General features: G+C 39.2%; 1 protein-coding gene across 1 annotated transcript; it reads left to right on the top strand.

The window, feature by feature from the left end:
• The first annotated feature begins 1,419 nt into the window (after window positions 1-1,419).
• On the top strand, window positions 1,420-6,268 carry TEX43 (testis expressed 43). Its single transcript, XM_043981425.1, has 3 exons — window positions 1,420-1,657; window positions 2,598-2,706; window positions 6,055-6,268. The coding sequence occupies exons 1-3, from the start codon at window positions 1,452-1,454 to the stop codon at window positions 6,262-6,264; spliced, it is 525 nt and encodes a 174-aa protein (XP_043837360.1). The 5' UTR covers window positions 1,420-1,451; the 3' UTR covers window positions 6,265-6,268.
• Window positions 6,269-13,935: the final 7,667 nt, after the last annotated feature.

The following is a 13,935-nucleotide window of genomic DNA, read 5'->3' as shown; positions in this document are numbered from 1 at the left end:
GTAGAAAAGGTCTGGAGAGTCAGGAGTGGGCCCTACCATTGCAATGATAATGAAGTGGATTGTACCAGTACATCCTCTGGATTTTGATTCCCACTAATTCCAGGAAGGTGGTAAGCTGCTATCACAGGAGACAACTCAGCTCTGAGTGCTATCGACTTTAGGGTGCTGTCTATATAGATGCCATTAGGCATTGGGTCCAGGGCCACACTCAAGAAATTCATCATTAAACAGGATTTCATCAAGGATTTTGTACAGAGCTACTTGTCTATGGTCTGGCAAGTCCAGAAAGAGAAGGAATTTTTTTTCTTCCTCCTGTTCTAAAAGCTGTGTTTCATTTTTAATTTACTTAATGGCTCCCTTGATAAGCGTGAGTTTTCCAGCCTCAGAACTTTCATTCATGGTATTTAGCATAAAGGGGAAAATAAGCTCTCCAAAGATCCCAGCATCCAGGTAAATGGATAGAAAATATCTTGCTTCATTTCTTCTAGCCATTTTTATGTTCTTGTGGTGGGAAATATTCTGTGATTACTTTATCTACATTGCCATTAAGTTAGTTTAAGTCTTTATTGCTTCTCACCTGGCCTTCTTACCTCTAACTCTCCCTTCTCCAATCCCTTTACCAGAGAAATCAAAGCATAAAACTTTCAGTGATTCTCCCTTGCCCACCTCCTTATCCTGGCACTAAAGGCTATCTGGTTCCAACCAACCAACCTTTTCAGCTTTATTTCACACACTCTATATGGTGTTGATTAGAATTAATACCAGAGAGGGGCAGCTAGGTGGCGCAGTGGATAGAGCACCGGCCCTGGAATCAGGAGTACCTGAGTTCAAATCCGGCCTCAGACACTTGACACTTACTAGCTGTGTGACCCTGGGCAAGTCACTTAACCCCGACTGCCTCACTAAAAAAAAAAAAAAAAAAAAGAATTAATACCAGAGGCAGCTGGTGGTACAGTAGATTTAGGAAGTTTGAATCCAGCCTCACATACTTACTGTGTGGCCTTGGCAAGACACCCAACCTCATCCTCAACTGTAAAATGAAGATAATAATAGCACCTACTTCCCAGGGTTGTTGTGAGGATCAAATGAGATCATATTTATAAAAACACAACAGTAGTTGTTATATATATATCTGTTCCTTCCTCTAATCAAATTGGACTTGTAGTTGTACTCTAATGTAATAATCCCATATCTCTAATTAATTTAAATCTTCTACAAAGTCATCCCTTGATTTCCCCAGCTAGAAGTGATACTTTCCTTCTTCATATCTTTTCATGCCACTCTCAGGTCACTATGTACTTATCTTATTTGAACTTTTATTAGAATAATTCATGTAAATATCTTATTTCTTTCATCCTAGACTATAAAATCTCATCCCATCCTTGTTTTAGAGATGGCTTAGAACTTTGAACTCTACAATTCTGTTGCTATTGGACCTGAGAAGGATCGCTATGGAAACAGGAATCCCATTATTCCATCAGGGGTTCCAATTTCATCACAAGAAGAATTTATCTGTGAGCGAAGCCCTTTTTAATCAGTCAGTGTTTGGACTCTGCTCTGGAGGACATCTAGTGATGGCCACAACTTCAGCAGGAGAAGCAAAAGAAGATCTTTCGCCTTGCATTCCCAGTGATAAAAAGGATGAGCTCGAGAAATGGTGAGAAAACAAGGGAACTGTTAGAATTGGGCTATACCTGGACAGGACAGAGAATATCTAAACCCGAAATAAAGAAACAGTTTGATGTCTCCGGGCTTCTCATACAGAAGACATTTGTTGTAACTTCTGAGTAGGATCAGAAAATATTCAAAGAACAACAAGAACTGATTATCCCAAGCTTTACTCGTTATACTAGAAACTGGGCTAAGGCTTGTTTTGTAACAAGTTATGGCTGCCTTTGGAAAAGGGGAGAAATTACTTCTAGATAATTAAAGGCTTTTTTAAACCTTAGCTTCTTAAACTGTGGGTCACGACCACATATGGGGTCGAGTAACTAATTGGGGGGGGGTCGTCGTAAAAAATTTGCAGCAGTAAATGATTATGTATATCTATTTTATATTCCTATATACCCGGGGTCGTGTAAACATTTCTCGAGTGAGAAGCGGTCACGAGCGGAAAAGATTTAAGAAGCCTTGCTTTAAATTATCTTTAGGGAATAAAGTTTGTACGATGGAATCTAGTACCCCGGGAAAATTACAACATTCACTTCCTTTTTTCACTGCTCCTCCCCCATGATTTTTACCCCAAGTAACATTGGTTTAAACATATCAAGGGCGACCTTCAAGGGGGAAAGATAATATTCAGCTGGAGCAGCCCAGCACCTACTTGTGGTGGAGTGCAGCAGGTGACTGTTTAATTGCATCTATTTATAGTACAGGAGAATGAGGTCTTTTTTTCCCCAAAGTACCGTCTCCTACAGGCTCCTCGTTTCCTTTTATGTGTCTCCCACCCATTCCCCCCCACCAGCACCTGAGTTGCTGCAGCACCAGGCGTGGCAAAGTTCAGGCACTTGCCACCAGTTTCTCTGAACCTTAGGGCTGACATTAGATTTTAATGTACTCAGTTCTCTAGTTGTTCTTTCTCAATCTCTCTTTTCCAGGCCCAACCAGATACACTTGCCCAAGTTTTCTGTAAAACAAGGGCTAATTCCCAGGCATTACGTGATGAACTGGAAACAAGACATGAAATTCAGGAGAGTGCATCTAAAGGTATCAGGGTGGGAAACTGTATCCACAAATTGTGTGTATGTGTATTATAAATATACATACAAATATGTTTATATATACTCATATGTATATATACATAATACACATATTTAGAGTTATATCATTGTTATGCATTTAGTTATGTATATTTCCAAAGGATATGTATAGATATAGAATTATTTATACATATTTCAATACTTGAACTCTTACAATGAATGATCCAAGATGCATTCTCATATACAAGTAAAATTTTTTAAGTTGTATAAGTAGATGGAAGGGAGACAACAATTTAATACAGTTCAACAGCATTTTCCTACTATGTGCTAGTACAAAGAAAAATAAAAGTTCTTGCCCCTCTAGAACCTGAGTAAATATAAAATTAAAGGAAAAGTAACTTGGGGGGAGGGGGCCCGGAGAGGAACAAAGACCACTAATAACCAGGAGGAAAAGATGAGGAAAGACAGTATATAGAAAGGGTCCTAAGATCATAGATCTGAACTGAAAAGAGACCTCAGAAGCCATCTGATCTAATTCCCTAATCTCAGGGAGGTTGAAACTTGCCCACAACCTGTTAAACATCAGAGATAAGATTTGAACCCCAGTTCTGGTAGCATTTAAATTGAGCCTTGAAGGAGCTACAAGTTTCAAGGGGTGGAGGTGAGAAGATAGACTATTCCAGCCATGGGCTACAGACAGAATGTGCAAAGACATTAGGTAAGAAGTGGAATGCTATGTATAAGAAACAGTAAGTGGGCCAGTTTGCCTGAAATGTAAAACTTGTTTGTTTTTAATCATAAAAGTATTTTATTATTTTCTATTTACATGTAGAAATAGATTGTAAGATTTCTAGTTCCAATTTTTTCTCCTTCCCTGCCTTCCCTCCCCAAGACAGCAAGCTATCTGATGTAGGTTATATATGTACAATCTGAAATGTAGAATTTGTAAAGGGAAGTATGTAAAATCATAACCAAAAGAGCTATGTAAAATCATCGAGCAGAGAAATACAGTTGTAAGAGTTCAACATCTTGGATTCAAAGCATGGCTTTTCAACTATACTCCCTGTGTGACCTCGAGCAAGTGACTTAACCTCTCTGAGCTTCGGTTTCCTCATGTGTAAAATGGATTTGATGACCCCTATGATTCCTTCCAGTTCTAATCTTAAAATCATTCTAGAAAAGATCAATTGGAAACAGAGGAGTTTGGGGGTTTTTTTGTTTGTTTTTAATCTTAGAGACAATAGGAAGTCTTTGAAGCTTCTAGAGCAGGGAAGTAACAAAGTTAGACCTATGTTCAGGAATATTATTTTAGCAGTTGTTTGGAGCACAAATTAGAGAAATTGGAGATAGGGAAGACTATTTGGAGACCATTATTTTGGTTCAGGTGATGGGTAATGAGGGATTCAACAAAAGGGTGGTGGCCATGGGAATGGAGGGAACTGAATAAATATGTTGTGGAGGGAAAATCAACAAGACTTAGCAACTGTTTGGATATGTGTCCTGAAAAAGAGAGTTAAGAATTGAGTATGACACCAAATTTATGAATCAAGGTGACTAGAGAAATGGTGGTGCTCTTGACAAACACAGGGAAATAAGAAAGATGGATGGGTTTGGGGGAAATGATGAGTTCTGGGAATCAGTATTTGGTAACATGGAAGAGCCATTGGTTAGGGTAGAATACCTTGGTTCAGATTCCATATCAGATTATTGCTACCTGTATGACCATCGGACAAATCACTTAACTCCCCTGGGCTCCAATTTACTCTAAATCTATAAAAATTAAAGGAATGGACTAGATGCCTTCTGAAATTCTTTGCAGCTCTAGACCTTTGATCCTTCTATAGGTTTTGAACATAGTGTTAGAGATGCCATTGATATATTCAGTGGACAAGTATAACACAAGATGGGACACAGAACCGTTATTTCTACCTTTTATCCCCCACATTGTGAAAATCAAGCCATATATGGTAACTGCTATGAAAATGCTTATGAGGTCCTTAGAAACAGACGGAATGACTCATTGTGTTGAAGAGTACAATATAGTACTATATTTTTAAGCTTGTATTGTGCATACTTTTGGAGTACCATGGTAAATGTTATAATGAATTTTCAGGTAAAGATTGACAGTTCAGCCCGTTCAAAAATCTTTTTTTTATCATTTCATTGTTTCAGTCAAAGAATGATTTAAAAAAAGAACATGGAATTTGTTTTGCCTGAGTTTTGTTTGTAATGGGGGGTTATTTTTCTTCCTATATAAGGGAAGGGGTGGAAGAGAGAAAAAGTGGATTTCCATTAATTAAAAAAATTAAAATTAATTTTAAAAAATGGAAAGGAAGGACCCGGAAGCAGAGATTCCTGTCTGCTCCTACATAAAGAAATTATAATGCTATATTGCACATATGAATTTACCCACGATATAAATTTGCCTGAATTTTTCTTTTAAAAAGCTCAGCTTTTCTTGCTGACATGACATAGAGGTCAAGCAACACTTGGTGGGGAAACAAAGTGAGAACATATTCAAGATAACCCTCTCCCTAGATAGAATTCCTCGAGGGCAGAGACTTTTTTATTTTTATCTTTGTATTCCCAGCATCTGGCCTGGTGACTAGCACCATAGTAAATGCTTAATAATGCTTATCAATTGATTTAAATAAATAAATAGCCAGAAGGAACATGAGGTGATTTTTAATCATTAGACCACTCAGGCAAGTTTTGTGCTTTTAAAATAATATCTTTTCTGTGCTTGGTTAATTATTTTTAAAATCTCAAATTCAGTAGGAAGTTAATTTTTGATAAGACTATGCTTTGCTAAATCAGGGAAGAGTTGTAGATTTAGGAAGCAATCAAACTGATAATTAATCATATTCTTTGATTCAGAATAGCAATACATGAGTGCTTTAAGCATAGTATAATAATAGTAAACATTTATTTATTCAGTGGTGTCTGACTTACTTTGTCTGCCCCTCCCCTATCCAGCTTTTTTTTTTTTTAGTGAGGCAATTGGGGTTAAGTGACTTGCCCAGGGTCACACAGCTAGTAAGTGTTAAGTGTCTGAGGCCGGATTTGAACTCAGGTACTCCTGACTCCAGGGCCGGTGCTCTATCCACTACGCCACCGAGCTGCCCCTAGATGCCTTCTTAATAGAAGGGAAAACATCCTTATAATTAGATTTGTCCAGAAGTGGAATGTGCTACCATAACTATAGAAATTCTGTCAGTTGGAGATGTTGTAAACAGCATTCCTACCTCAGTTCTGAGGTCCCTTTCAGTTCTAAATCTGTGTTCCTAGAAACCTTTGATATATAAAGCAAGTAGTCATTTGTATAATATACAAAATGTGTCCTTTCTTTCCTCAGCATGCACAGCTGAGTGGGATCCACGCAGGTCCTTTAGAAGAAAGCCTGTTTCTGGATCGCTCTGAAAGACTTTGCCATGGGGAAGATCGCGATAAGGTTTTAAAGAAAATTTCCCCCCACCTAAAAATAGCTGATATGCCTTTACATTCTCCTCTTTCCAGATATCAAAGTACTGTTATTTCTCATGGATACAGGAGGCAACTGATATAAAAAAAATGAGAATAAAACTATAAAGTGTTCAAATCAATCTACTTTTTCTGTCCTCTTTTAATATTTATTGATATTCTATGATATTTGTCTTCATAATTAGTTTTTGTATTCACATGAATTATGCTTGAGGTGGGAGGGAGCTAAAGTTCTTTTAGTGACTTTCTCCCACTTCTAAAAAGGTGCTTAAAGCTTCATGAAAGTCTATTAGACTAAAGCCTTGGCTATCAGACTGGATTACATCAACTTCATATATTATAAATGTCAGCCAAAATATAGTGGTTTCCCTAACAGCCTCTTCTGAATTTGTCTTCCATGAGTTTGTCTAAGGCTTTTCTCTGACTTATATTTTCAATTTATACTCACCTCTTGGGTATAAGTTTTCCTGCTATCCTCTGGGAACGTACCTGCTATGGAGCATAAAATAATGAGACTAATTTCTGTAGGCATATAAAGAAAAAAACATCTCTCCTGGTTTTAACTACCCTTATACTTTTGAATTTGTTTGAGTGTGCCTGGGGGGTGAAGGGGGTGGGTAGGGCTGGGAGAGAAAGGTATGTAGTTTGGGGGTATGATTTTTGTTGGGGCGGGTTGTGGGGCAATGAGGGTTAAGTGACTTGCCCAGGGTCACACAGTGTCAAGTGTCTTGAGATTGGATTTGAACTCAGGTCCTCCTGAATCCAAGGCTGGTGCTTTATCCACTGCACCACCTAGCTGCCCCTGGGGGTATGATTTTGAAGTAGGAAAGCCAACAATAGGGTTGGGAGGGAAATGAATGAAGGCCAACCTTCATGAGGCCAACCTTCATAAAATGTAGGCTCCAGGAGCAAACAGGTCTTACAAAAGGATATTCCAGGTTGAAAAGATATCAGGAGTGGTTGGATGTTTCAAACTGAGGCAGCCTCAGGAACTGAGAAAAGTTTCCAGGATGAGTCAGCATGGTTTAGAAGTTTGGGAGCCAGGAACAGGGCCATGAGGCATATATGTATATGTATATGTATATGTATATCTGTATCACGTGTATGTGTATATGCATGTGTGTGTATATATATATATATATATATGTGTGTGTGTGTGTGTGTATATGTGTGTGTGTGTGTCTACTTCTATTAATCCATTGCTCAAAAGCCTTCTGTACCTTCCTATTTCTGACTGACTAACACTCCAAACTCCATAGCTAATAATGTTCCTCTCACTTCTCCCCCTTAACTCGCCCTTAACTTTCTCTCAAAGTTCAAATGAGTACTACCCTCCCAGAAACAACCTGTCCTAAATTATCTTCCTCCACGCCTTCCAACAAGTTGTTAATGAATCAGTAGACAAAAGTTCTGGGCCTGGAGTCTGGAAGACCTCAGTTCAAATCTAGCCTCAGACCATTTACTAGCTGGATGACCCTAGACAGTCACTTCTGTTTACTTCAGTTTCTTCCAACTGTAAAATGAGGTGGGTTATAATAGCATTCTCTTCACAGAGTTGTTGTAGGGATCACATAAGCAAATGAGGCAATATTTATAAAAGTGCTTAGCACAGTGCCTAGCACATAATAGAAGCTATATAAATGCTTATTCCCTTTTCTTATTCCCTTTCCCCAAATTATCTTATATTTATTTAGGTGTGTTGTATTCTCCCAACAAAATGTATATTCCTTGAGGGTCGAGATGGTTTTGTTTTTCTTTTTCTTTTTCTAGGCCCAGTGCCTAGACCATAGTAGGCAAATAATGTTTGTTGAATTCAAGACTCTACAATCTACCTTTCCAACTCATCTTGGATACTACAATGTTTAGCCAAACTGAACGATTCACTTTCTCTCCATGCTTAGAATAACCTCCAAGCTCTCACAATTTGTCAGTCATCCTTCAAGATCCTTTAATTCAGCTTGAATTCCATCTCTTCCGTGAACCCTTTCCTGATTTTCTTACTCCAAAGTGACACCTTTAAACTCCTTACTTTTTTTAGATACCTCTCAGATGTACTTTCATATACTTCGTGTGTGTGTGTGTGTGTGTGTGTGTGTGTGTGTGTGTGAAAGAAAGACAGAGACAGATAATGTTACATATGTAACAAACAAGAACCAGTCCTACACGCAAGGAGTGTGAGGTATTCACCCTTTCTCTCCAAAGGGTCCCCCAGCTCTGGATACATGATCATTGACTGGATTCAGTCCTGAAAGAGCCTGGCCTCTTGTGGTAGAAGGAATATCTACCAGAGTGACTGGGCTAGTTTGTTTTGGGGTTGTTTTTTTTCCCCTTCAAAGATATTGAAAACATCCTCAAGACTTAAGTGGTTCTGAGGACTAACAGCTTAGGCACTTGACAATTCTTTCTGGTTTTCTGGGTACAAAAAGCCAGGGTACAAAAAGTCATCAGGAACTCCAGATCCTCTCTGATATTTGACCAGAAAATCACCTTGAGCAACACAGAGGTAGGGGTGATGTGCTGAACTGAATCAACAGGGTGTATAAGCTACCCCTAAGAAAACCAGAGGGAGAAAGGGAGAGTGGAGCAGATTCACCAGTGTTCCAGCAAGAAGGTCAGATTTCAGTCACTTTCTTCTAAAGTCTTAATAAACTAAACTGGAAGCCCTGGAAAGGAAAAGGTTAAAGAAGCTTCCAAGTTTCCAGAAGGGAATTTTCCATGTGCCACTGCCACTAGCACCTCTGCTGCATTCTTTGAGTCCCTTTCTGTCTCTCTCCAGAGAGATTTTTCAAATCCTTTTGTACCAGAAACTCTCCTTTCCATTCCCGATCTTCTTGAACTTAGAAGAAATAAAATCCTTAGGATTTTAGGAATTTAGGTCTCCACTGAGGGAGTCAGCCGAGGCTCACTAGAAGGGCAGTTGCATTTGATTTCTTCTTTGTGATTTATGTTTCTGGCATGTCTTAATTAAGTAGCTTTGCTATCAGGGGCAGTTAGGTGGCGCAGTGGGTAGAGTACGGGCCCTGGATTCAGGAGAACCTGAGTTCAAATTCGACCTCAGAAACTTGATACTTACTAGCTGTGTGACCATGGGGAAGTCACTTAACCCCAATTGCCTCACCAAAAAAAAAGAAAAGTAGCTTTGCTATTAGATTTTTGTGTCTCTTGTATGTTCTGGTATTTGTGCTGACTGGAGGATTGGTTAACTACATACTTAATCAATTACCCCAAACACTGGACCTAGGGGTTCCAGAGTCGATTAGGATATGATTATTAAACTCATGGAAGCTGAGAAGAGATCACCAAGCAAGAATGTATAGAGGGAGGAGTAAAGAGGGCCCAGGAGCCTTAGAGACACCAGTGATTAGTGAACATGATGTGGATCAAGTACCTTCAAAGAAAGCTGAGAAGAAGAAGACAAATATGAAGAAAACCAAGAGAAAGCAATGTCACCAAAAACCTAGAGGGAAGGAAGTATTTGGGAGTGTAATTGACAGTGTCAAGGGCAAAGAAATCAAGAATGATGGGGACTGAGAAAAGGAGATGAGATTAATTAAGACAACACTGGGAGGGGGCAGCTGGGTGGTACAGTGGATAAAGCACCAGCCCTACATGAATAAGTGATTCCATTCCATCTCATCTTGTACTGCAGATTGTCTTTTCCATCATCCCCTCTCTCTCATTGACAGAGTTTCTCCATGTCTGCTGGCTACTTTCCTGATACTTATAAACTTGCCCATGACTCCCCATCATTAAAGCCTTTAGAATTTTGACTAATGAAGTGATCATGAATTCAAAGTACTGATAATGAAGCATTCTACCTACCTCCTGACTGAAGGGTGATGGACCAAGTACATATGATGAGGTAAATGTTTATGGACAGGGCCAATAAAATACTTTATTTTGCTTAACTATGCTTTTTTGGAGTGGGCAGGACGTGAGTCTGGATCCTTTAGTCCCACACAGAAAAGAGAATGCTAAGCATAAATGAATCAGCATGCCCTACAGAATGATTAGAACAGAATTTAGTAACATGATAACTAGCACCATCAGTTTGTGGTCTCATTAAAACGAAACAGTTTTTGCAAGGCTCAATAAAACAGTTTTTGCAAGTTGCAATAAAAATCTGCATGGTCAATTCATTAGCAATTGCAGCTTTTTATGTAGTTGGTTATATAAGTTCCAGTGATTCATACTAAACCTATGAGTGGTCTATAAAAAGGTGAAGGAGGGGTCTCTAGAATACATAACAATGGGAAAAATGTCAAGTTGAACAACATCCTTTGAAAAATCCTGTGTTAAAGCACCACCTACACCAGAGTGGTCTGGTGCTAGGCAAAACATTTCATTACTAGATCAACTCATCTCTCCTTTTCCCCTCCTCCCTTCTAGAGAGTGAGACAAATTTGAGTCTAGGCTATAGCCCAGAGGGATAAGGAAGTTAAACTCTTACAAACTCTACCACTAAGGCCTATACAATCAAGTCCAAATCTTATCCACACTTATTGATACACTAATTAGATATAATTCTCAATCAATAATTAATGAATAATACAAAATAGAGTATGGAATCAATTTTCAATTTCACAAACACTATCCTCAGTCTTCTTTTTAGTGGTCTCTTTTTCTTCCATGTTAACTCGGTTCCAGCCCACTCCTGATGTTTCTTAGATACTTTACCCTGGTGGTAATTGATTCCCCCTTGCTGTCAACCACTGCTACTCCAGGGGAATGCCACTATTGTTGCCATACTGGCAGGGAATGCTGCCAGTGTGACCAGGCCTTGCAAGTTTTCACAAGTCCTATAAGTGTGTGTCCATCAACCTTCTCACCAGTGAGGGGCTACACTGGATCCAGATGCTTCTGATGTGGAAAAGCTTTATTCTGGGAACTACCATTTCCAAAGCAGCTGCTATCCCCCTGTTTCTTTCCTCTGCTTCCCAATCATTTCCTTTCTGACCCTTTTACAACAGTTTGGGAAAGAAAGAAGAAAATGGCTCTCATGACCTGGTCACAGTATAGTCTAGGAGGGTCCCCTTATAACTCTTCCAAATTTTCTCAGAGGTGACACTTTACCTGTTCCAGTAGGGCTTCTGTTTCACTTTTTTTTTTTAAGTGAGGCAATTGGGGTTAAGTGACTTGCCCAGGGTCACACAGCTAGTAAGTGTTAAGTGTCTGAGGCGAGATTTGAACTCAGGTACTCCTGACTCCAGGGCCGGTGCTTTATCCACTGTGCCACCTAGCTGCCCCCCAGTAGGGCTTCTGTCTGGAAGAACCTGGTTCCTCGTTGAGCTCTCTCAATTATGTTTATTGTTATAAGGATTGAATAAAGCATTTTCACATGTGTTGCCAAACAAATGTTAAGGAAATAAGGAGAAAATGTAAAATAAATGTGTTAGAGAGGAAACTTAGGTTCTTGTCTATAACTTGGGAAAATCTGAGTTCAAATCCAATTTCAGATACTTAATAGCTATGTGACCCTGTCACTTAAACTATTTGCCTCAGTTTCCTCATCTGTTAAATAGGAATAGATAATAGTGTCTACCTCCTAGGATTGTTGTGAGGATCAACTGAGAAAATATTTGTAAAGTGCTTAGCACAGTGCCTGGCACACAGTAGGCATTATACAAGTGTTATTGTTGTTGCTCTTGTTATTATTATTGCATGCCACTGTTGATATATAATGTTTCAATTTATTCATCTATAAAGTGAAGGAGTCAGACCAGATATAGCCCATCTATGAAATGTTCTTTGCTTTCAGATATTTGAAGACTGTATTTTCTTCTAAACAACTTCAAGAGGCAAAGAATTTGGTGACTCTCTTTAAAATTGTTTTTCAAGTGCTATAAGGTGTGAACTACCTTAAAGTAAACCTTAAAGTGTTATTAAACTAGTAGTTATTATTATAAAATATGTCCTTAACATAGGTTTGATGAATAAATAACAATAGATAATAAAGAAAAATAGACTTTTAAAAAGGAGATGAAATTTAAATATTCAGATCTGGAGTGATGGAGAGAGAGAGCTACTTTTAGGATCAGGAAGTCTTGGCTTTACTTCCTTCACCTCCCACCCTTGACATACATTGTATGTGACCAAGGACAGCTACTTCACCTCTGAGAGCTACAGGCACCCCTTTAACACACAACTTTTCAAAGCAGTTGCCGATCATCAGTAGTAGAGAATTTCCTTAGGGAGTTTCCTACATCAGTGGTGTCAAACTCAATGAGAAATGGGGCCACTGAAACATACATAAGGATCTTTGGCAATAGCATGCTGACTTAGAAAACCACATATTAATATTATCTATGTTCTTTTGTGGACAGCTAGATGGCACAGTGAATAGAGTATCAGTCCTGCAGTTAGAAAGACTAATATTCCTAAGTTCAACTCTGGCCCTCAGACATTTACCGGCTGTGTGACCCTGGGCAAGTGACTTAACTCTGTTCACCTCAGTTTTCTCATCTCTAAAATGAGTTGGAGAAGAAAAATAGCAAACTACATCAGAATTTTGCCAAGAAAATCTCAGATGGGTTCAAGAAGAGATGAACATCACTGAAAAACAACTGAACAACTGTGAGAAATGGGTAGTTGTCTCCTCTCAATGTGGATATAACAGTCAGTCATACTCCCCTGACCTGTTTGTAGGACAAAGGTCTCAGATCCCCTCCTCCCCCTCAGGTTAGCAAGGTCACATGGTTCAAGGAGCCCTGGTCTCAATTAGGTCCTCTCCAGAGTTCTGTCCATATAAGGAAGTATAAGGTCCACTCCTGAGTTATGCCCATACAAGGAAGAGGGGTGGGAATACTGCGTTCTGATTAGCTAGTTTTTGCATGTAGATTGTAACCCTGACCAGTGATGAAAAAGGGGAAGGTCCATTCGCGTTAGGGACTAGGGTATAAAACAGGGCCTGTGAGCCCCCTTTCAGGGCACCCACTAGCTGCACACTAGGGTGCCTCCTTCTCATGAGAAGAAAATAAAGCCTTTGTCACCTCGCTGCTGAGTTCCTGAGAATTATTGAGAAGAGAATGGATTTTTCCCTCACAACAACAAAAAATATTCTTCTGTATTTTTATTTATTTCGTTAAATATTGCCCTGTTTCATTTTAATCTGGTTCCACATTCAAGGATGTTGTGGCTTACAATTTTGGCTGTGTTTGATACCTCTACCCCACACCAAGGAAATACTGTGCTCTTATTTCCCATTTTACAGTTGTCAAACAGAGGTTAAAAACTTTTCATAAGACCACACAGTAAATCTGAGGCTAAATTTGACTGACTCCAGGCTTAGCACTAAACTTTTATAGTCCCTGTTTTTTGTTGTTGTTTTTTCATGAATGAGTAATGATTAGCTAATTTTAAGCCTAGGAACAATATAATGGCCCCTCAGGTTTGTGTGGTTTTCTCCTCTGCTTCTTTATATTGTGCCATTGAAAATAATTACTGTAGACACAAGTTTGGGGCAAGCATATATTAATTTATCAATATTATATCAGTAAAGGATTAACCATGTGTCTCCTGAATTTCTCATGGTCCCAGGACTCATGATAGTGGAGGCAGGGAAAGAGCTTCAGCATGCCAGTTAGCATAAGCAGGAGAAAAGCCCCCAAGACACCCATGTGGTCTCTCAGAGAGACAGCATGTGATCTCAAGGAGACCCTAGAAAGAGAGCAAAAGTGAAACAGAGACCACGTGGTCCCAGAAAGCCAAGAGAGACCCAAAAGACACCCCAGAAGCTCTGGTATGGCATCTTCCAAGG

Source organism: Dromiciops gliroides, chromosome 1 (assembly GCF_019393635.1).
Source record: "Dromiciops gliroides isolate mDroGli1 chromosome 1, mDroGli1.pri, whole genome shotgun sequence".
NCBI classification, from domain to species: domain Eukaryota; kingdom Metazoa; phylum Chordata; class Mammalia; order Microbiotheria; family Microbiotheriidae; genus Dromiciops; species Dromiciops gliroides.
The sequence above is the reverse complement of the archived record's forward strand: the minus strand, read 5'-3'. Positions and strand labels throughout refer to the sequence as shown.